This window comes from Euleptes europaea, chromosome 13 (genome assembly GCF_029931775.1).
Source record: "Euleptes europaea isolate rEulEur1 chromosome 13, rEulEur1.hap1, whole genome shotgun sequence".
NCBI classification, from domain to species: domain Eukaryota; kingdom Metazoa; phylum Chordata; class Lepidosauria; order Squamata; family Sphaerodactylidae; genus Euleptes; species Euleptes europaea.
Genome location: NC_079324.1, coordinates 44,814,924 through 44,835,121, shown reverse-complemented (window position 1 = coordinate 44,835,121; position 20,198 = coordinate 44,814,924). Strand labels below are relative to the sequence as shown.

The 20,198-nt window shown below is 48.7% G+C and overlaps 1 protein-coding gene across 1 annotated transcript; it reads left to right on the top strand.

Annotated features, from left to right (window-relative positions):
* The first annotated feature begins 4,481 nt into the window (after window positions 1-4,481).
* RASL10A (RAS like family 10 member A) lies at window positions 4,482-18,334 on the top strand. Its single transcript, XM_056859868.1, has 3 exons — window positions 4,482-4,727; window positions 16,398-16,522; window positions 18,064-18,334. Exons 1-3 carry the CDS (start codon window positions 4,512-4,514, stop codon window positions 18,332-18,334), a joined length of 612 nt encoding a protein of 203 aa, XP_056715846.1. The 5' UTR covers window positions 4,482-4,511.
* The last annotated feature ends 1,864 nt before the right edge of the window (window positions 18,335-20,198 follow it).

Genomic DNA, 20,198 nt, shown 5'->3' with positions numbered 1-20,198 from the left:
ATCTTTCTTGTTGAGTCTCAAGGCAGATTGCAGAAAGGTGGATCTGAAATTGCAAGAGGTTGTTTTTGTTTTGAATGTGTGGTACTCTCATACACCAATGCTAACCCAACCATACCTGTTTTCTTTCCACTTCTGATCTGGACACTTATCTGGAGAATCCAGGTTTGATTCCCCACTCCTCCACAGGAGCGGTGGAGGCAAATCTGGTGAACCGAACTGGTTTCCCCACTCCTACACACGAAGCTAGCTGGATGACCTTGGGCAAGTCACAGCTCTCTTAGGGCTCTATCAGCCCCACCTACCTCACAGGGTGTCTGTTGTGGGGAGAGGAGGGAAGGTGACTGTAAGCCGGTCTGAGTCTCCCTTAAGTGGTAGAGAAAGTCGGTATATAAAAACCAACTCTTCTTCTTGAAGAATCCTGTATCTCCAGCCTGGAACTCTGCCGTCTCTACTTTATTTCTCCAGTCTATTGTCCTCTTGCCCTGACCTGGATGGGCCAGGCTAGCCCGATCTTGCCAGACCCTGGAAAGCAAGCAGGGTTGGCTCTGGTTAGTACATGGATGGGAGACCAGCAAGGAAGTCCAGGGTCAATACACAGAAGCAGGCAATGGCAAACCAACTCTGAATGTCTCTTGCCTTGAAAACCCCATGAGGGGTCTCCATAAGTTGGCTACAATTTGATGGCACTTTCCACCACCTTTGTCCTCTTTCCATGCTCATTTTTCGCATGTGGCATAGATTATGATGATGGCCCAGGTGCTTCCAGACCAAAGGTGTTGAGGGGTGCAGCTTTCAGGGCCCTGCTCTTGAAGAATGGTTTATCTTCCACTTAAGGAAGAATCTAACCAGATTGCAATCACCTTACCTTCCCCTCCCCACAACAGACACCCTGTGAAGTAGGTGGGGCTGAGAGAGTGTGACTAGCCCAAGGTCACCCAGCTGGCTTCATGTGTAGGAGTGGGGAAACCAACCTAGTTCTTCAGATTACAATCCATCGCTCATGTGTAGGAGTGGGGAATCAAACCTGGTTCTCCATATTAGAATCTACCGCTCTTAACCACTACACCACGCTGACTTAACCACTACACTCCCTGATAGAGGTGCCTCTTTCTGATACTGAAGGAAGTGTGAGATGATTTCCCTGTTTATTAAATGCATGCTTCCACTCAGAGTTAGAAGGAAAAGTCATTGAAAAACTTTTATTTTTCATTCTTAATTACAGAAATACTCCAGAACCAACAGAGTCTTGAAAAAGAACAAGTGTGTGTTGTACATTCAAGTCCTTCCAACTGAAAATTAATTGGCTAAACTGCTGATTGATTAACAAATGAAAACAATTAAAACTATCAGTGCTCATGAGAATAGACATACAAGAGTCATTGGGTGCTTAGCCTGAAGCTTTTTTGGTGTTGATTGTAGCACGGGTAAAGGCTGGGAGTTATGAGCTCAAGAAGAAACCCAGCGGGCCAAACTGATTCATACGGCCATGCTGCTTAAACGTCTTGGCAAACTTTCCACACTTGCAAGTACATTTCAGGTTGTGTGTGTGTGTGTTTGTTTGTTTTCAATGAACTGTCGTCTCCTGGCCAACACGTAGTTGGGCTCTGAGCCACCTTAGTCTAGCACCCCAAGCAAGGTTTTTACATCCCTTTGAACACAATACATTTCTCACACTCTGCTACAAATCAAAACAGGTGTGCAACATCAGTCTGGCATATCGACAAGGGACGACTCAGTTGCGTGATTGACCTGTCACAGGTTAATTGCTAGTAACATCCTATCTGCCATTTCAACATGTTATAAGGGACAATAGAAGAAGAAAAAGAGTTGGTTTTTATACCCCACTTTTCTCTACCTTTAAGGAGTCTCAGAGCAGTTTACAATCCCCTTCCCCTCCCCACAACAGTCACCTTGAGAGGTAGGTGGGGCTGAGAGAGTTAGAAGAGAACTGTGACAAGCCAAGGGCACCCAGCTAGCTTCAAGTGTGGGAGTGGGGAATCAAACCGGGTTCTCCAGGTTAGAATCCACCACTCTTAACCACTATGCCACGGTGACTCCAATCAGTGGTCCTTGGTCTCATCCAGCAAAGCACTTCTTATGCAAGAGTGTGTGTAGTCAGGATTACTTAAAACACATCAGTGAGTTGTCCCTTCCCCTTTTAAGAGTTCCTGACTAGCCATTCTGGATTACTCCGACTAGCGGTAGCTCTCCAGGGTCTTAGGCAGAGGTCTTTCACATTATTTACTGTGTGATCTCCCCCCGCCCCCGGAAACGCACCTTCTGCATGCAACGCAGGTGTGCTCTACCCCATAGCCCCACCGTGATAAACACCGTAGACCAAGCCAAACAGAAGTCAGCCCGCCTCTGATCTAGCGGAACTTTCTTGCCCCAATTGAATCGGTGAGTTTGAACACATGAAGCTGCCTTCTACTGAACCAGACCCTTGGTCCATCAAAGTCAACATTGTCCACTCAGACCGGCAGCAGCTTTCCAGGGTCTCAGGCAGGGGTCTTTCACATCACCTACTTGCCTAGTCCCTTTAAGTTGAGATGCTGAGGATTGAACCTGGGACCTTCTGCATGCCAAGCAGATGCTCTACCACTGAGCTACAGCCCAAGGGCACCCAGCCAAATTCCATGGCCGAGTAGAGAATCAAAACTGGGTCTCCCAGCGTCTAGTTGGGAACTTTAACTACTACACTGCCCAACAAAGCTAGCTAATAGTAAGTTCCCAACAGCCAAAATAAAGTCATCCTTCACAGCATGCATACTGTCGCAGCCAGGAAGGGCTGTGGAATAGCTCAGGGTTAGAGCCTTTGCTTTGCAAGCAGATGGTCGTGGGTTCGATCCCCATCAAAGTCCGTATTGTCTACTCACACCGGCAGCAGCTCCCCAGGCTCTCAGGCAGGGGTCTTTCACATCACCGACCTGCCTAGTCCCTTTAACCGGAGATGCCGGGGATTGAACTTGGGACCTTCTGCGTAAGGCGGAGAGGAGAGGGCCGCGTTCCGGCGTGGCAGCGCGAAGGCGCCGTTCCTGCATCCTTGGAAAGGGAGAGGGATGCGTGAGAACACGGCCGGGGACGACCTGCCTCCCACCCCAGGCCTGCAGCTTCCCTCTCCGGCGCTAGCTTGGTTGCAAACGCCCGGGCTCCCTTCTGCACCCCCCCCCCCGGCCAGGCGCATAGCCCGCCCCTGCTCCTCCCCTCCCCAAAGGCCCCTGCCCTTCTCCCGCGCTTGACCTCTCCAAGTAGGCACCCGCTCTTGCTGCCGCAGCTTCTCGGTCCCCCATCCCTGCTGCTCCGGCCCAGGGGAGAGCGGGGCGCTGTCCGAGGTGCTGAAAGAGGCAATGCGCTGGCCTCGCTCGGCACCGGCTTAGGGAAGCGGGGCACGGCGACCGCCGGACCTGCCCTGGCGAGCAGCCCTGGCCATCTGCGGGACACCTGGGCGGCCAGCAAGGGGAGAGGGTCGGGCCGGCTCCGGCGTCCCCGAAGCGGGAGGCTGCCGCGATGCCCGGGAGGCTGCGCCGGCGTAGGGGCCATCGGGAACCCGGGGAGGCTCTGCAACTGTGCCCGATCCGGACCGAGTCCTGGCTCCTAGCAAGAATCCGGAGCGAGAGCCGGGCTGGGAGCGTCCCGTGATGGCTCCCGCTGGCGCTCCTCCTCCTCCTCCCTCCCTCTCTCCGCTTGCCCGGGACTTGGCAAGTTCTCTCCCCGCCTTCCCCCTTCCCGCGGGCACGGGGAAGGACGAGCAGGAGGCGAGCGGTTTCCCTCGGTTGCCTCGGAGAAGTGGGAGCGAGGCAGAGCCCCGGGCCGGACCCAGAAGCGTCCAACTCTGCCGCCGGCTCCAATCCCGCTTCCTCTCTTGACAGCCTCCCGGACTTGGAGAACTTCATCTCCCCCCTCTGGGCTCCAATTCCAACGTGATTTCTTTTATGGCGGCGCACCAGCTGCTTCCACTCGCGGGACGGCGCCTGGACCGGCACAGGCTGGACTTTGCTCCTCTGGGGAGTTCCCTTTGCAGGATGAGACGTATGGTAGAGTCGGAAGGGACCACCAGGATCATCTAGTCCAACCCCCTGCACAAGGCAGGAATTTCACAACTACCTCCCCACCCCCAGGGACCCCCACTCCATGCCTAGAAGATGGCCAAGATGCCCTCCCTCTCATCATCTGCCTAAGATCATGGAATCAGCATTGCTGACAGATGGCCATCTAGCCTCTGCTTAAAAACCTCCAGGGAAGGAGCGCTTACCCCTTCCTGAGGAAGCCTGTTCCATTGAGGAGCCACTCTAACAGTTAGCGGCGAACTGGAATGGATCTGCTTCATGTGTTGGTGAGATCCCGAGAGCCCAGCAGCGCCTAGAGAACTGGGGCCAGGAAAGGGGCAGATCCAGCCTCCCTGGACTTTCCCACGATGTAGTTGATCTCCTTTCCTCTCCGCCCTTCTGTGAGGGGAGGACGGGGGGGGGCAGACTCCGCCAGGGAGCTGTCAGACGTCCTGCAAGCATACCATGGTGGAGACCTTGACGGTGGCTGTCTTGGGAGCCCCCAATGTGGGCAAAACAGCCATCATCCGCCAGTTCCTCTACCACGACTTTACGGAGAAATACAGCCCGACGGAATGCCGCTACACCTATAGGCCCTCGGTCATTTTCAACGGGAACGTGTATGACCTGAAGGTCATGGATGTGCCCTATTTAACGGCCTTCCCTGCAAACAGCGCTCAGGTGAGTGAGCGGCTTCTTTCCCCACCCCATGATTAGCATGTGGAAGTATGTGCTGGATGGGTTGTCAGCATAGGGGGAGCGTGATTGTGTGTGGGGTGGGTGTTAACTCTACTTGTGAACACTGTCAGGTTGTTGGTACTATAGAACAAAGTATTTTTAACTAGACCAACTTCTTTGGTTCTTGTAGGTTATCCGGGCTGTGTGATGGTGGTCTTGGTATTTTCTTTCCTGACATTTCGCCAGCAGCTGTGGCCGGCATCTTCAGAGGAGTATCACTGAAGGACAGTGTCTCTCAGTGTCAAGTGTGTAGGAAGAGTAATATATAGTCAGAAAGGGGTTGGGTTTGAGCTGAATCATTGTCCTGCAAAAAGTATCAAAGGTAATGTGCTAATCATTGTCCTGTAAGTATCAAGATAATGTGCTAATGACGGTGTGGTATGTTAATATGGAACTATTGTATCCTGAAGTGATCTGTTAATGTGTGAAATCCAAAGTTAATCTGCATGGCTGTTGTGGACTGTAGTCTTTGTTAGTTGACTAACACATTGACTAGCACATTATCCTTCAGTGTTACTCCTCTGAAGATGCCTGCCACAGCTGCTCTGACTGTGAAAGCCTTTGACAATATTTTTAGACCAACTTCTATCCGTATAAGAGTCTGTGGGCTTTTAAGTCACATGGAACCCCTCATTAGATATGGTGGAAAGACTGAAGAAGAGTTCTGTGTAAGCTCAAGTTTGCGTGACCTTATGCCAATAGAAATTGACCTCCCCTGAAAGGCATTTCCTTACTTGATTCATCTTTGTAGCAACTACAGTAACAGAATATGTTGATTTTTTTTTTAAGTTTTCCACTAATCCCTTTCCCCCCTTTCAAATCCATCCCCTGTTAAATTAAACTACTGGCATTTTAAGCTGATTTAGACCCCCTAGTCACACTGACTGGACCATCAGCAAAGTAAAAAGGATTGAATAACCTTCAGCCCTCCTGCCTGCTTTCATCTTCACTGAGTTGTGCCTTCGGCTGCCCAGAGAAGCATTTTTCTCACAAAATGTATTTAAATCTAGTTCTAAATGATCTTCTTAACCTCCAGCATGTAAATGCCCATTTGAGATGCCAGCAGGGAAGAGTACATTTTAGCAAACAGAAAACAATCCCTTTAGCTCACTTTTGTGCCCAACTACTTTTTCCTCTGACTCATTCGTATTGATGGCCTGCCCTAGACCAAGGGCTTTGGGTGGGTCATGGTAATGTGCAAATGTTAAGGAAGAGAGGGGAGAGAAGAGAGGGGAGGGAAGAGGCCTTCTTCTTCTATGTTCTTCCCATCTCAAGCTCTTCGGCCAACTTAGACCTCCAACCTTTTATGGGATGAGCTGATGTCCAGTCTAAAGTTAGAGCCATTCCTCAGTGGAACAGGCTTCCTCAGGAGGTGGTAAGGTCTTCTTCCCTGGTGGTTTTAAAGAAGAGGTTAGATGGCCATCTGTCAGCAATGCTGATTCTGTGACCTTAGGCAGATGATGAGAGGGAGGGCATCTTGGCCATCTTCTGGGCATGGAGTAGGGATCACTGGGGGTGTTGGGGGGGAGGTAGTTGTGAATTTCCTGCCTTATGCAGGGGGTTGGACTAGATGACCCTGGTGGTCCCTTCCAACTCTATGATGCTGTGATTCTATGTGGAATCCAGTGCCTCACAATAAAGTAGCATCTATCTTTATATGGTTTGTTTTTAAAAAAAATGGAAGATAGCTGTGTTAACAATTATTGGCCACAGGAGCTGAATATTCAGGGTGATACTGAAAAGAGATATTTGATCCAGTGCCTGTGTTGCTCCACAGACAAACTTCCCAATGCCTCCGATGGGTCTGGCGATGTCCCTTTGCCACATAGTGGGATTTCTTCTGATCCAGTGACTAAAGGGCAGCTTCTGATATACTTCAAAACTTTCATCTAAAGGGAGGAGAATCAGGAACCAGCAGAATGATAGAATCAGTCAAAGCTTCCCTAAGTTATAACTACTTGGGGAAGAGGCATTGCAGAGCAATAGGAAGAGACTCACTAGTAAGGAGGACTGTATTTAAGTGCTCAGTTCTCCTTACCAGGCACTGGATCTGCTTTGTGCTGCTGTAACTCAAATCAGATCTACAGCCAGGGCTGTGTCTATGCTATAGAATCATCGAGTTGGAAGGGACCAGCAAGGTCATCTAGTCCAACCCCCTGCACAATGCAGGAATTTCACAACTATTTTCCCCCCACACCACCAGTGACCCCTACTCCATGCCTAGAAGATGGCCAAGATGCCCTCCCTCTCATCATCTGCCTAAGGTCATGGAATCAGCATTGCTGACAGATGGCCATCTAGCCTCTGCTTAAAAACCTCCAGGGAAGGAGCGCTTGCCACCTCCCGAGGAAGCCTGTTCCACCGAGGAACCGCTCTAACTGTTAGAAAATTCTTCCGAATGTCTAGACAGAAACTCTTTTGATTTAACTTCAACCCATTGACTTCATTGCAACTTAGGGAAAGGGCAGAACAGTTCAGGATTCATCTTCACCTTCTCCAGAGCAGCAAAATTCTAGTCCTTTATGAGTTGCAAAGATCCAGTTGAAAGCATTGGGGCGATGCCTGCTGAGATCTCAGAAGCCAGTGATTTCCAGGGGCTGCAAAGAGAGAATCTGTGAGCCATTTAGCTCTTCTCCTGACCTCTGAACTAGCAGAACCAGACTCAGTTTATGCAAAGTAAAAACAATTACTGTCAGCAAAACTCAACTACCCATAAGAAGACAATGTGTTTTAGCTGAGTCCCGCCATTCTGGCAATTTCCCCCTGCACACATGTTATTTCTCAAAGCTGTCCAAGCTTCCATCCTGGTTTTTAAAATTCCTTAAATAGCAAGGCAAAGTGAAAAATTGGAATACCTGCTGCTCTGCCAGCTAGAAACCCACCACAGGTTGTTCCCCCACCCCACTCACTTTATTCCACCCACCCTAGGCTTCTGCTGGTCTGTTATTCTTCCAGCATCCTCCCCTCTTCCCCTGCATCTCATTCTTCTGCTTGGAGTGGGGCAATCACAAGGGGCTGGGAAGCCCGTTTTCTGACCCCCACCCTAGTCAAAGTAAAAACTTGGACAACCCCTCTGAGGTCATCATTGTGTGTAAATACCCTTCTGACATGTACTGAGTGCTCGAGATTGATTGACACCTCTGACAGGGTTAGACATCATTGTGGGCAAGGACTGAGATGTCCAGTTGTGCCATAAAAGAATTTGACCCCCTTTCAAACTTGCCACGATAAGGAGGAGGAGGAGGAGAAGAAGAACTGGGCTTTTTTTATGCTGACTTTCTCTACCACTTAAGGCAGAATCAAACCAGCTTACAACCACCTTCCCTTCCCCTCCCACAACAGACACACTCTCAGCCCCAACAGATAGGTGGGGCTGAGAGAGCTCTTAATAGAACTGTGACTAGCCCAAGGTCACCCAGCTGGCTTCATGTGGAGGAGTGGGGAAACCAACACAGTTCACCAGATTAGCCTCTGTCGCTCATTTGGAGGAGTGGGGAGTCAAACCCGGTTCTCCAGATCAGAGCCCACTGCTTCAAACCACCACTCTTAACCACTACACCATGCTGAGAGAAAGTTTTGAAAGGCAGTGTTTCATGAGCTACACCCCTCTGGCGTAACAGATGGAGTCAGCTGCGATGAAGCAGGTGGGGAAGGAAATCCATCTCTCTGGCTGCTCGCAGGGGACCATTTTCGTTAATGCACTCCGACAACATCCTCCGTATGGTGAGGGGTCAGTAATTGGCTCTAGAGGAAACAGCTGGCTGCTTGAGAGCCAAGAGGCCTCTGTGTGAAGCCAGAGCAAAACGGGATGGGTGAATTAGATTCCAAGCGGATGGCCAATAGCTCAGAGAAGAAACTGCTGCTTTCGCACCTGCCTGGCAGAGCCCAGGAGCAGGGCTCCCTGCTGTCTGAGCCAAAGGTGTCAGGGAGGATGAGGCCTGCCTCTTGGGGAGCACTTGCTTGGTTTGTCCAGCAGCCCTGCCTTTGAACTCCTCATGTGTTGAGTGCCAAGCCACAACTCAGCCCTAGATCCATTTTTTTCACTAGCAGGGCTTGATTCTGAGCAATGGGAGGGGATGCACCTTTGAGGTGGAGAAAGTGAAGGAGAAGAAGAGTTTATTTTTATATGCCGACTGTGTGGAAAGGCAAAGGCAGAAACACTTACCCATTTTTTATTCAGTTGTGATTTATATTCTTCTTTAAGATCACCTTTTATCACTCCATTGATTTCACACTTACCTGTTTGTTCTCATGATTATCATTTAATTTATCTCCTGTCTGGTGAAGAAGAAGAGGAGTTGGGTTTTATATGCCAACTTTCTCTATCACTTAAGGAAGAATCAAACCAGCTTACAATTCCCTTCCCCTCCCCACACAGACACCCTGTGAGGTAGGTGGGGCTGAGAGAGCTCTAACAGAGCTGTGACTAGGCCAAAGTCACCCAGCTGGCTTCATGTGGAGGAGTGGGGAAACCAACCCAGTTCACCAGATTAGCATTTACCACACATGTGGAGGAGTGGGGAATCAAACCTGGTTCTCCAGATCAGAGTCCACCGCTCCAAACCACCGCTCTTAACCTCTACACCATGCTGGCTCTGTGACTGACTCTTATGTAGGTTACAGGTGATTTTTATGCCTGAATGTGCCCCATTTCTGAGACTTGAACCTACAGGGCATCTGCAATCTAACTTAAAGAGCAGTAATATATAGGGAGAAACATCAGGGGTGGGGGGGGGAAACCAGGCACCAGGGGTATGAGAATAAAAATACTGCCCTGGCCAATATGGCCCAAGCTAGCCTGATCTTGTCAGATCTCAGAAGCTAAGCAGGGTCGGCCCTGGTTAGTACTTGGATGGGAGACCACCAAGGAACACCAGGGTTGCTATGCAAAGGAAGGCAATGGCAAACCACCTCTGTTAGTCTCTTGCCTAGAAAACCCTATTGGGTTGCCATAAGTTTGCTGTGACTTGACATCACTTTACACACGCACAAGAAAAGCATCATTTCCCTGTATGGATATTGCTATGTTTTTCTCCTGGGGACTCCTTCTAAAGTACTTGTGTAAAACATGCCTTATAAAGCCACACATCTTGGCATTTGTCCAAATAGGTGGCCGGCACTGTCACCCAATTAAAGATTTATTCATCCATTAATTGTAAGAGCTTTAATTTGCTTACAAGTTGGCACAGGGTCGCAGCAAGAATTTTGGAAGGGAGGAAGGGTTCTTTGTTTTTTTGCATCAGACATCTATCACACACACCCAACCTGAGCAGCCCCTCCAGTCAGCACAGCAGGGTTACTTGATTCTCCCCAAGTGGTTCAGGAGGGGAGGGGCCGTGGCTCAGTGGTAGAGCATCTGCTTGGCATGCAGAAGGTCCCGGGTTCAATCCCTGGCATCTCTAAATAAAGGGACTAGGCAAGTAGGTGATGGGAAAGACCAATGCATGAGACCATGGAGAGCTGCTGCCGGTCTGAGTAGGCAATACTGACTTCGATGGACCGAGGGTCTGACTCAGTATAAGGCAGCTTCATGTGTTCAGTTTGCCACTGTTTGATCTGGGGCTTTTCCTGTGGCTGCTCCTTCACAGTCTGCCAGATTATATTAGGCACATTTCTACCCATCTGGTTTTTGGAGAATTCTGCACAACAGAACAAAACTTTCTATAATAGAGCTTTTTGAACATATCAGCTGATTTAATATTTTCCAACTGATTTTGCTGGCCTGTTGGTTAGATGGTTGATCTCTGTTGGGTGTTGGTATGGGAGCAGTACTTTGACCTGCTTAAGAGTGGCTTGTTGTTTTCATACTGGTCCGTGTATTTGGGCCCGCTATCCTCCATTTCCATAAGCATTTTTAATTTCAACATAGTTCTGCTGCCAGCTAACCTTTTTAAAGGGCTGAAAAATTGATATGAAAGAATCGAACTGTTGACTTGACCAGACCTTTTTTTGAAGAAGAAGAAGCCAAATGATGCCTCTAAAAGAGCAAATGAAGTAATGCAACTTGGTGTGCAAGCTTTTGAGCTCTCTTGAACTCTTCATCTGGCTGGAGGTTAACAAAAAAAGAGGGTAGGAGGGGAAAAAACACCTTGTATGCATTCTCTGCTGTAGAAGCCCCTTATCTTTTTTTTTAAACATCCAATCTGATTAAGAATTCTGTAGAGCTTTAAAGCTTGTACATTGAGTTGCATTATTTTGTTTGGTCTTAATCAAAGGAATGACGAGGGTTTTGTTTTGGGAATTTGCTCTTGACTTACGTAGCTGTCTACTTTTTGACCAATCTTGTGGTTCTTCTTTCTAACCCAGCCTTTAAAATACACTTGAAAAGGTTCTAGCTATAATAATATACACAGAATAATGGCAATAAAAACTGTTGTTCTATAAAACTAAACATTTCCCCCCCCCCCACATACACCCCGTATTCTGGTTTACTCTGGCCCTTTGAAAGGCAGGTTTTTTTCCCATCCTGCTCAGACCAAGGTTAATCCAGTTGTTCCAAGGGGATAATTGACTTGGCATGTGCAAATGCCCTACATATAACTGTGATCATTACATAACAAGATTCCACACACCCCAGTTCACTCCACAGATAGGAATGTCAAGCTCCTTAGCAGTGGCTCTCTTCAAACTGCTCCAAGCAAACTCTGTGATGCTTCAGAAGCTTGGGGGAGGGTTCATCAATGGGATGGTCCTTCCTTACTTTCCCCATTATTCCTCCAAGAAACTCAGGGCAATTTATGTCATTCTCCTCCTCTCCATTTTATGGTCACAACAGCCCTGTGAGGCAGGTTAGCCTGAGAGGAAGTGACTGGCCCAAGGTCACCCAGCCAGCATGGTGTAGTGGTTACGAGTGGTTGTTTGGAGAGGTGGACTCTGATCTGGAGATCCGGGTTTGATTCCCCACTCCTCCACATGAGCGGCGGAGGCTAATCTGGTGAACTGGATTTGTTTCCCCACTCCTACACACGAAGCCAGCCAGGTGACCTTGGGCTAATCACAGCTCTTGTAGAGCTCTCTCAGCCCCACCTACCTCACAGGGTGTCCATTGTGGGGAGGGGAAGGGAAGGTGATTGTAAGTCGGTTGATTCTTCCTTAAGTGGTAGCGGAAGTCAGCATATAAAAACCAACTCTTCTGCATCTTCCTCTTAAACTTCATGGCAGAGTAGGGATTTGAAGCTGGGTCTCCCAGATCCTAGTCCCACACTCTGGAACCACGACATCACACTGGCTCTCATACTGTTCTTAAGCAGAGAGAGAACACTACTGAAACTATCCTGGGAAGTAATATTCCCATCAAATAAGGCAAGCTGTGTGCTTCAGGAGAACTCAAGTATGCATGTGAACACACTTCTAACTGGATCATCACCAACCCAGGGCAAGCAGGTAAATTCTTTCCCACTATGTTCTTTTGAGAATAGGGTTGCCAAAAGGCCTAGAGGGGAGGGGATGTCTTTTCCCTTTAACAGAGGCTTAATGTAACCTGGATGGCCCAGGTTAGCCTGATCTCCTCCGATCTTAGAAGCTAAGCAGGGCTGGCCTTGGTTAGTATTTGGATGGGAGACCACCAAGGAATATCAGGGTCACTACGCAAAGGAAAGCAATAGCAAGCCACCTCTGTAAGTCATAAGAACATAAGAAAGGCCCTGCTGGATCAGACCAAGGCCCATCAAGTCCAGCAGTCTGTTCACACAGTGGCCAGCCAGGTACCTCTAGGAAGCCACAAACAAGACGAGTGCAGCAGCACCATCCTGCCTGTGTTCCACCGCGCCCAAAATAATAGGCATGCTCCTCTGATACTAGAGAGAATAGGTATGCAGCACGACTAGTATCTATTCTAACTAACAGCCATGAATACCCCTCTCCTCCATGAATATGTCCACTCCCCTCTTAAAGCCCTCCAAGCTGGCAGCTATCACCACATCCTGGGGAAGGGAGTTCCACAATTTAACTATGCGTTGTGTGAAAAAATACTTCCTTTTATCTGTTTTGAATATCTCACCCTCCAGCTTTAGCAGAAGACCCCGTGTTCTAGTATTATGGGAGAGGGAGAAAAACTTCTCCCTGTCCACTCTCTCCAAACCATGCATAATTTTATAGACCTCTATCATGTTTCCCCTCAGCCGCCTTCTTTCCAAGCTAAACAGCCCTAAGCGTCTTAGCCGCTCCCCATAGGACAGTTGCTCTAGTCCCCTAATCATTTTGGTTGCTCTTTTCTGCACCTTCTCAAGCTCTGTAATATCCTTTTTTAGGTGTGGTGACCAGAACTGTACACAGTATTCCAAGTGTGGTCTCACCATAGATTTGTACAAGGGCAGTATGATATCAGCAGTTTTATTCTCGATTCCTCGTCTCATTATGGCCAGCATGGAATTTGCCTTTTTTACGGCAGCCGCACACTGGGTTGACATCTTCATTGTGCTATCCACTATCACCCCAAGATCCCTTTCTTGGTCTGTCGCTGCCAGCACAGATCCCATCAGTGTATATGTGAAGTTGGGATTTTTTGCCCCAATATGCATCACTTTACACTTACTCACATTGAATCTCATTTGCCATTTTAATGCCCATTCTTCCAGTATGCAGAGATCCTTCTGGAGCTCTTCACAGTCCGATTTTGTTTCAACCACGCTAAATAATTTGGTGTCATCTGCAAACTTGGCTACTTCACTGTTTAACCCCAACTCCAGGTCACTGATGAACAGGTAGAAAAGTACTGGTCCCAACACAGATCCCTGAGGCACCCCACTGCTCACATCCTGCCATTGTGAGAACTGACCATTGATTCCTACTCTCTCTTCCTATTTTTCAGCCAGCTCTCAATCCATAAGAGGTCTATGAAGTTTGCTTAGCAGTCTTTGGTGGGGGACTTTGTCAAAAGCTCTCGTGCCTTGAAAACCCTACAGGGTCAGCATAAGCCAGCTGCAACTTGATGGCACTTCACACACACTCACACACACACACAATGTGTGGAAATGGGCAGCTGAAGCTTTTAATGACATGGAGGTAAATAACATCACTTGGTAAATAGCATCCTGTTAAGTTGCTCTTAAGGGGACAGGCCTTTTCCCTGCTCCATACCATTGGCACTCCTAGTTGAGAATGCTGTCCCAACCCCAAATAAACCTTGTGGATGATTCACCGCCATCCCCTTCTAGAATGTGTGGTTCTTCTTTGCAACTCTACATCCCTTCTCAGTGCTCGAGGTGCCCCCTTTGAAATGGGGTGGTGGTGATTTCTGAAAGCAACCTCTTCGGTCTGGCTCAAAGGGCTGACATGATCCTAGGAAGAGTTGCTGTAGTTGTGAGCCACTCCATTGCTGTGCTGCGGTATTTGTTTTAAAATCAGAATTTAAAAATAGGCATTTTGTTTCTCACATCTTCTGATTGTCAGGGAGCTGCTAATTGTATTTCTCAGTTGTTTTCAAGGCCTCTGCTGGAGATAGGACAGAAATGAAGCCTAGTGATTGACAGCTGCTACTTGGGTGGACATAGGAAAAGTTTTTTTTCCCTTGCTTTTGCAATCAAGGTTTGTGTTTGGAGGGGTAAGGGGCTCTGGTTTAATTCAGTGCTAATGCACCTGGCCCTTCCAGATCCTAGCCTTACTCCCTAACCATCACACTGGCTAAGAGGTCTAACTTTTTTGTATAGGGGAGGATTCAGTGAGATTTCCTTTGGCTGAGTCAATCTATTGACCCATGTAGCCCAGTATTACCTACACTGGCTGGCAGCAGCTCTCCAAGTCCTTGTTCCCTGTCTTGTATCCCCAAACTGCTTTTAACTGGTGATGTGAAGAACTGACTCATGTAGACATTTGTTCCTCCTCTGTCCGTTCAATGATCTAATGATTACACTATGCGTAGATGGACTCACATTCTAGCTGTATCTGAAGAAGTGAGCTGTGATTCACAAATGCTCATACCCTGCCAGAAATGATGTTGGTCTTTAAGGTGCTACTGGACTCTACACTATGCATGGTACCTCTGCATCCTTTACAAGTATTCTTTCCAACAACCCTCCCACCTTCTGGCTGGGATAAAAACATCTCCACTGCTACTCATGTCTGATGAATGGAGCTTTGGCTCTCAACAACTTGTATCCTGAAACTCTTGTTGGTCTCTAAGGTGCTACTGGACTCGAATCTAACTGTTCTACTGCAGACCAACGTGACTACCCTCTGAAATGAGTCGCCTCTGACTTCTTTTCTTTCTCACTCCCCTTTCCTGAGTGCATTTAAATAGATGACGTTAAGAGTGGAATGCACTCTCCCAATGATAGGAAGTACTGATCACCCACACAAATCAGCATTGCAGTGTAAACAGTGTAACGATCCTGAGGGCCAGCTTTACAGGGACCAAAAACATCCTCCAGATGTCAACGAAGGGCAGATAATATTGCAAACAAGAGTTAATACCAGGGAACCATGAGGCGGGTGAAGCGGAATGGTCTGCAGCTCTCATTGGCTCCACCTAATGGTCATGCCCTAGCATGACATGCTGACTGGTCCTCTTTTGAATCAGTGGATTGCAGGCGGCTGCCTTGGTCCACAGCAAAAGAAAACACCTTTTGTGCAATACCTTTTAATAAGACCAACTAAAACAACACAAAACAGTGTGCAAGCTTTTCAAGCATGCACATAGTTATGCATTATTTTTGTGGGACTTAAGAAAAGGCATCACATGGCTTTTGTTTTTTGGATTTCTGAAATTTAGGAAAAAGTTTTGGGTTAATGGGATTGTCATACTCCAGGCCCACTCAGAAGTGTTGCAGTAGTAGGAAGAAAATGGTGCACATGAAGCTGTCTTATGAGCCACCTGCAGCAGGTCCATGCTTAGGGTTGCCAACCTCCATGTACTAGCTAGAGATCTCCTGCTATTACAACTGATCTCCAGCCGATAGAGATCAGTTCACCTGGAGAAAATCACTTTGGCAATTGGACTCTATGGCATTGAAGACCCTCCCCTCCCCAAACCCCGGCCTCCTCAGACTCTACCCCAAAAATCTCCAGGTATATCCCAACCCGGAGCTGGCAACCCTAACAGTAGGAGAGGCAACCTGTCCTGCAAGTATGGGTTTCTAGGCCACGAAGGGCTTTGTAGGTGGCGATCACTGCCTTGAATTGAGCCAGGTAACTGTTTGCTAGCCAATGGAGAATTGGTCCACCTTCTTCAGTATTGTCTGCTCTGACTGGCAGTGGCTCTCCAGGGCCTCAGACAGAACAAGGCGTTTTTCTGTTCCTCCTGAGATCCTTCAAGTGAAGGTATCAAATATTAGACCTTCTGCATGCAAAGCAGGTGCACTACCACTGTACCAGGGCAGCTCTCAGGCATATTTATGTGGAAGCAAGTGCCACAAAATTCCAGAGTGCTTGTTTCCCAATAAGTGTGTACAGAGAAAGAAATCTGTATGGTAAAATATTAAAATAGGCCGTGTTGCAGGTTGGGGTTAAATGTGATTCTGTCATCCGAAGACTATGAATGGAGGTGATTCAGGCTTCCCAGCGCCCACACGTCTCTTCGTCTTCACCCTGGGCATGGCTGCAGCCTTCTAAGAAACCACGTAGATCTGTCGACTTAGGTTATGTAGAGCTTTTTTTGTTTCTTTTCTTCCACACCAGGAATGGTCAGACCTCAAAAGCCGAGGGTTGAGGAACACAGATGCCTACGTGTTGGTATATGATATCTGCAATCCCGAAAGCTTTGAGTATGTGAAAATGATCCGTCAGCAGATACAGGAAAACAGGTGAGCCCAAGGGAGGGGGAAAGAAGAGATGGAGAGGAGTGGGTCTTTCATCCAGATGTGGACAGCAGGAGGGGTTGTGCCACTGGGGGGGGGATTCTTGACTAGTACTTTTTCTATTTGGGCAGCGCACAAGGACTTTATATTTTCCAGTTTCAATATTGGTTAGTTGTGGCAGAGGGAGGGCTGCAGTTTGGGAAAAACACAGTTCTGAAGCCTCCTTGAACATGTGGAACTAGTTGTGAAAGGCTTTGGATCCTGGCCCATTTATTTGAATAAAACCATTGTGCCCAGATTTGGATAAAACAGGAGAGGTGTGACAGTTTGAAAGCAAACCATTGCTAGGGGAGAGTGGGAAAATGAAGCCTGGGTCCCTTTTTCCTTTCCCTCCTTAAAGAATCAACACCATCCTACATTTATGTTACAAGGTCTGGCTCCTTTTTTTTTTTTGTCCTCTCCCCCCACTACTTCTAAAAAAAATTATCATATTCTCAAAAGTCCCTACTTGCCTAATAGGTGAAAGCATTACCTTGATCTGAGAAGATCCCAGGCAGCAAACCTGTTTCCCTGCACATAAAGTCACAGAATTTGATCCTAGGTGGAGAATTCAGCATCCAGTGAAAGAATGTTTATTTTTAAAAGAGCAAACTTGTGGCAGTGAACATGTTTACAAGTATGCGGTCTAGCCCGGCAAAGTCTGCAACACTAGAGTCGGGCTTCAGTGCTTGGGGGCCAGATGGGGCTTCGGTGCCCTTTGCCCCTCCCCCTTACTTGCAGGAGCAGAATAAATTATACAAGCCCAGGAGACACAGAGGATGCAGAACTGGGGGTAATGTCAATGCAGAACTGTGATTGCCAACACTATTAGTTGAAGAGTTGGTTTTTCTATATACCAACTTTATCACTTAAGGAAGAATCAAACAGTCTTACGATCACCTTCCCTTCCCCTCCCCACAACAGACACCCTGCGAGTTAGGTGGGGCTGAGAGAGCTCTAAGAGAACTGTGGCTAGCCCAAGGTCACCCAGTTGGCTTCATGTGTAGGAGTGGGGGGAACCAACCCGGTTCACCAGATTAGCGTCTGCTGCTCATGTGGAGGAGTGGGGAATCAAACCCAGTTCTCCAGATTAGATTCCACTGCTCCAAACCACCGCTCTTAACCACTACACCACGCTGGCTAGTATGATTGCTGCTGCATAGAGATGACTACTTATCTCTTCCCATTTCACCAGTAGGTTTCCCCACCTTCCTTCCTAATCTCCAGGGTTGCTTTGCTTCACCCATTGGGGTTTAAATGTCCTGGTCTCAATTTGATGGACGGTTCTGGCATCCAGAGGAATGCATCCACTGAGAAGGCGACCCAGGCCAGGTGCTACAAGATGCAGGGATACAGCCAGCCCTCCTCCCTACCCCTGCCTGCCCCTGCCGCAGCAGGATTCTGCCACTCGAGCAGCAGTTCTTTGAGTCTGAGGCTGGAAATTCAGGGCAGGCTTGTGCCAGACTTGTTCTTACCTGTCTCAAGTGGGTCTCTGGCTTCTTTCCCAGGACAAGCGGTGCCAACGAAGCGCCCATCATTGTGGTCGGGAACAAGCGGGACCAACAAAGGCAGCGCTTCATGTCCCGACGGGCCCTTTCGGTGCTTGTGAAGAAAAGCTGGAAGTGCGGCTACATGGAGTGCTCGGCCAAATACAACTGGCACATTGTGCTCCTCTTTAAGGAGCTGCTGTGCGGTGCCTTGGCCCGGGGCTGCAAGAACAACCACTCCACCATGCGCCTGCAGGGGGCGCTGCATAGAAACAGGTGCTGCCTAATGTGAGGAGATGCACCCCTTCCGATGGTAAACAGGTTCATGCGCTCTTCTAAGGGCTCGGGGACCTCTGAGTAGAGAGATCTGGATTTGGGGGTCAAATCCAGGTGGTCCATTGTGGTCACAGTAGCCATGTGAAAGGGCTGTGGAGGATTCACTGCTGTCCAAGAAGGCAACCTTAGTGGGAGACTATGTTTAGGTAGCTGCTCCCTGTGGAGGACTTAGGGTGTCCTTAAGGGTGGTAGAATGGGAGGCAGACAGTTCTGGAGCACAGGGCCCTGAACAATGGCGTAGAAATCACAGGAGCTGTCCAAAAGTATGATAATGCATTTCAGTAGGGTTTCTGCCAGAGAACCTCCCAATGTTCATGAGCAGAGAGGGTGGATAGAGCATTTTTCACTTGGAGTGTTGCAGTATTTCAAGCAGGCGGCCCTACGCTTGCAAGCAAAGAGCCAGAGTTAGACAGCCAGAGAGATCCTTAAAATGGCCCAGCTTAGACCAAGGGGCCGTCTAGTCCAGCAAACCTCCTTTGCATGGTGATCCCCCCTTCTCCCCAGAAGATCACAAGCAAGGTGTGAAGGCAACAGCTTGACCCAACCCCTAACGTTCAGGGGTTAGACTTCCTCTGAACATGGAGGCACTGCTCAGCTACCGTGGCTGAGAACGTAAACTAGGAAGAGCCAGAGGTTTATTGAGTCCGGCATCCTGCTTCCAGCAACAGCTGGCCAGCTGCCTCCCGGAAGCCTTCGAGCAGAGGAGGATCTCATGACCTCTGTTCGTCAAAGCACCACTTCTCTCAGTGGCTGGTGGATTTCTAAGTCAGCAGGACCCTCCAGCATTGGAGGCAGGGAGGCTCCAGGTGCTGGCTGCGGGCAGATGGCACATGACTGTTAGATCCGGCTAGCCTCTCTTGGACAACAGTGATCTGACCCAGGAGAGCAAGTCTTGTAATGTCTCTGCTTTTTTGCTCATGGGCAGGGCTAGTCCAAACCATTTCGCTGCTTGCAGTGGGCAAACCAGTCCCTCGTGGCCTATGCCATGACAGGACCCGGGCAGCTTAAGCTCAGTGCCAAATGATGCTGGGTATCTCCTGGCTGTCCCAACGGGGCTTAAACAGGAGAACTTCCCAGTGTACGTGACAGAGCTGTCCACGGTTCTCCTATCCCTGGTGGCCCAGAAGCTCCAGCTGTCCACACACAGTGTCCGGCTCTTTGCATGTTGCTGCTAATCTCCTCGAATGCACGGGCCCAAGTGAGGCACGCATGCAAAATGCATTATATTGTGCAGGGCGGGCGGGCACTGATTAGCACCGGCTGGCTACCTTGTGGGTGCTAGCAGCAGCAAGAAGAAGAGTTAGTTTTTATATGCTGACTTTCTCTACCACTTAAGGAAGAATCAAACCAGCTTACAATCACCTTCCCTTCCCCTCCCCACAACAGACACCCTGTGAGGTAGGTGGGGCTGAGAGAGTTCTAACAGAGCTGTGACTAGCCCATGGTCACCCAGATGGCTTCATGGGTAGGAGTGGAGAAACCAACCCGGTTCACCAGATTAGCCTCCACCGCTCATGTGGAGGAGTGGGGAATCAAACCCGGTTCTCCAGATCAGAGTCCACCGCTCCAAACCACCACTCTTAACCACTATACCAAGCTGCCAAGCACAGCAGCTTCAAGAAGCCATGGTGAGCCTTGTGAACTGCCCCCCCAAAGAGATCACTTAGAGGAGGGAGATGTATTGGGGGAGAGGGGAACCTCTTCTTTCCAAGCCCAGAAAGGAATCGAGACTGGTAATTGCAGGAGTCAGAAAAGGAATTCATCCAGAAGTGGCTTCTGCTTTCTCAGGAATTTACCGGCCTGCGTGTGTGGGCCCCCAC